This window comes from Homarus americanus, unplaced genomic scaffold (assembly GCF_018991925.1).
Source record: "Homarus americanus isolate GMGI-L3 unplaced genomic scaffold, GMGI_Hamer_2.0 scaffold20938, whole genome shotgun sequence".
In the NCBI taxonomy this organism is placed as follows: domain Eukaryota; kingdom Metazoa; phylum Arthropoda; class Malacostraca; order Decapoda; family Nephropidae; genus Homarus; species Homarus americanus.
In genome coordinates, this window is record NW_024726042.1 from 12,544 (window position 1) to 15,000 (window position 2,457).

At 54.5% G+C, this 2,457-nt stretch overlaps 1 protein-coding gene across 1 annotated transcript in view; it reads left to right on the forward strand.

Moving 5' to 3' along the window:
• Positions 1-536: 536 nt before the first annotated feature.
• LOC121865329 (glutaredoxin domain-containing cysteine-rich protein CG31559-like) overlaps positions 537-2,457 on the forward strand; it is a 53,202-nt gene continuing 51,281 nt past the window's right edge. The window contains exon 1 of the mRNA XM_042364667.1: positions 537-2,124. Within this exon, the coding sequence (XP_042220601.1) occupies positions 910-2,124 (1,215 nt within the window). The 5' untranslated portion in view covers positions 537-909. The remainder of the gene's footprint in view (positions 2,125-2,457) is intronic.

Sequence of the window (2,457 nt, forward strand, 5' to 3'; positions counted from 1 at the left end):
TGAGGATGTTGGTTGTGTTGTGAGGATGTTGGTTGTGTTGTAGAAGATGTTGGTTGTGTTGTGAAGATGTTGGTTGTGTTGTGAGAAGATGTTGGTTGTGTTGTGAAGATGTTGGTTGTGTTGTGAGGATGTTGGTTGTGCTGTGAAGATGTTGGTTGTGTTGTGAGGATGTGGGTTGTGTTGTGAAGATGTTGGTTGTGTTGTGAGGTGGTGGCGCAGGGGTGGCTCGTGGCGGGGGGGTTACAGCTCGGCCGCAAGTCCTGGGTACCGCTAACTCACCTCTCTATCAGAACACCTGTTGCTCAGCGCTCCCCTGCCTGGCGCACGACCACGGGGGAAAACAATCTCTAATTTCATTTTTTTTTCTCGGAAATAAACGTGAATTCTTGGTCTATCGTCATCTTAACATGGAGAAGTATTAGTCCATTCCATATATTTACCTGTGAGGAAAGCATACGAGTGGTAATATGAACAGAACCGGAGTCACGTGTTTCTGCACGGAAGGCGGAGTACGATTGCCTTTTAGTCAAGTTCCTCGGAAGACGTCGGGAAGCCGCTCCAGTTGAAGGACGTGTGGCAAAAAGTGTCTTTCGACTTGGGTGATGCCAAGTGTCATAACACAGTGAATACCCAAGTCTGTGACGGAGTTCTAGAGTGTGGAGGTGAAACTTGGGTTGTCATCCCGTCGCTGCTCTTAATGTGTGTTATAGTTAGTGGGAAGCCAGCTGGGTCTGCAGTAGGTGACTCGAGGAGCGTGTGCCGTGACATACTAGTGGTGTTCCCCGTGCTAGAAGGTGGGCGGCACGTGTGTGTATGTGAGTGTGGACAAGGACAGGCAGTGTGCATGCGTGGAGTGTCTGAGAGGGCCGTGCACAAGGTCAGAAAGTGAGTGAGCGAGGGTGGTTCAGTATGCCCTCACGCGGGTGTCCTCAGTACCAAGTGGGCGGCGCTGTGCTCGGTTTACCCACCAAGTCGCTCTCCCTGCCCACACTCCATCCCCACGCCCGTAGTGCCACACCAAGACGTCTCCACTTCACCAGCGGCACCTCAGACATGGGCACGTTAGCGGCACCTGTACAGTTTACCGGAGCTCCCCGGGAGCAGTTGGAGTGTTTACCCGAAATTGTTCCTCCTTTACTGGAAACAGACGACACCCAGCCTACCAAACACCGCCCCAAGTCCTCCATGTCTTACTGCGAGGAGGGAGAGTGGCAGAGGAGCTCCTCGCCAGCACCCTCCACCCACAGCGGTAACTCTTCGCCCTCGGAAGTCGGGGACTCTGGAGTGTGTTCTGAACACGACACCCCGCCACCCGCGTCCCGACATCCTACACGCCCTCAGCCCCTTCGTCACCACACCTCCTCGGACTCGGACAGCGAGAGCAATGTGTCAAGCGACTCTATGACAGGGTCTTCCCGCAGCGGCCAGCAACCTAAGCACCAGTGGGCCTCCTCGAGCAGGACATCGTCAACAAGGCGCTCTAGCCGCTCCTTCCTGCCCACTACCAAGAAAGCCAGTTTACCAGAATGTCTCATGAACGAGATCCGGGAAAAATGGCAGGAGTTACAGCAGCGTCGGCAGCAGCAGCAGCAGCAGCAACAGCAGCAGCAACAGCAGCACCAGCACCAGCACCAACAGCAGCACCAACAGCAACAGCAACAACAGCAACACCACCACCATCATCACCAACAACAGGGAGGTCGAGTGGAGGAGCGTGGGCACTTGGGTAGGTCAGCTGGTCCCCATCAGTGGTCATCTGGACGCCATCACGTTACACAGCGTCGGTCCTGTCCTGCCAGTCCCTCTCTCTCTCGCTGCTCCTCCAACTTCCCCTCCTCCGTGTCCTTATTTGAAGAGGAAGTAGAGTCGCCACGCACCTCCCCAGTGTACCTGGAGGGGTGGCGCCAAATGGGTCTATCAACAGGCCAAAGTCAGTGTGACGACACTCGGTCCCTATACGAGTGCCGGGATGACAAGGCCGGTCAGGGCTTCGCTGGGATCAGAGACATCTTCTCCCCCCAGCAGGAGTCCACCATCAAGAGTTATAAGGGCACCGTCAGGGGCGTCAAGAACCGAGTAAGGGCCGGCATCGCCACTTTCACCTCCGACCAGAGCATTACCAAGGTGAGTACCGTGACACCTGCAGGTGCACTAGTGTAACAGAGGTGTTGTGCCGCACCTGTGTACCAGTAGAGGCTCAGTGACCCACCCACGTGTAGTTGTTGGTCCTCGTGATTTTACATGACCTTGTTATCCCATGCAGGCAGTTACCAGAGTAGGATTTTCACCTACCATGACCCCCCAACACCAAGTTCGGAAGGATCCATCACTCTTACATAACCCTTAGTATAAAGTCTATAGCACAGGTCCTGTCTGTCATTCTGATACAGGAACTCCTGATATCTTGTGTCAGAGGAGATCCTTCACTCACAACCCCTCTCACACGACCACAACTCT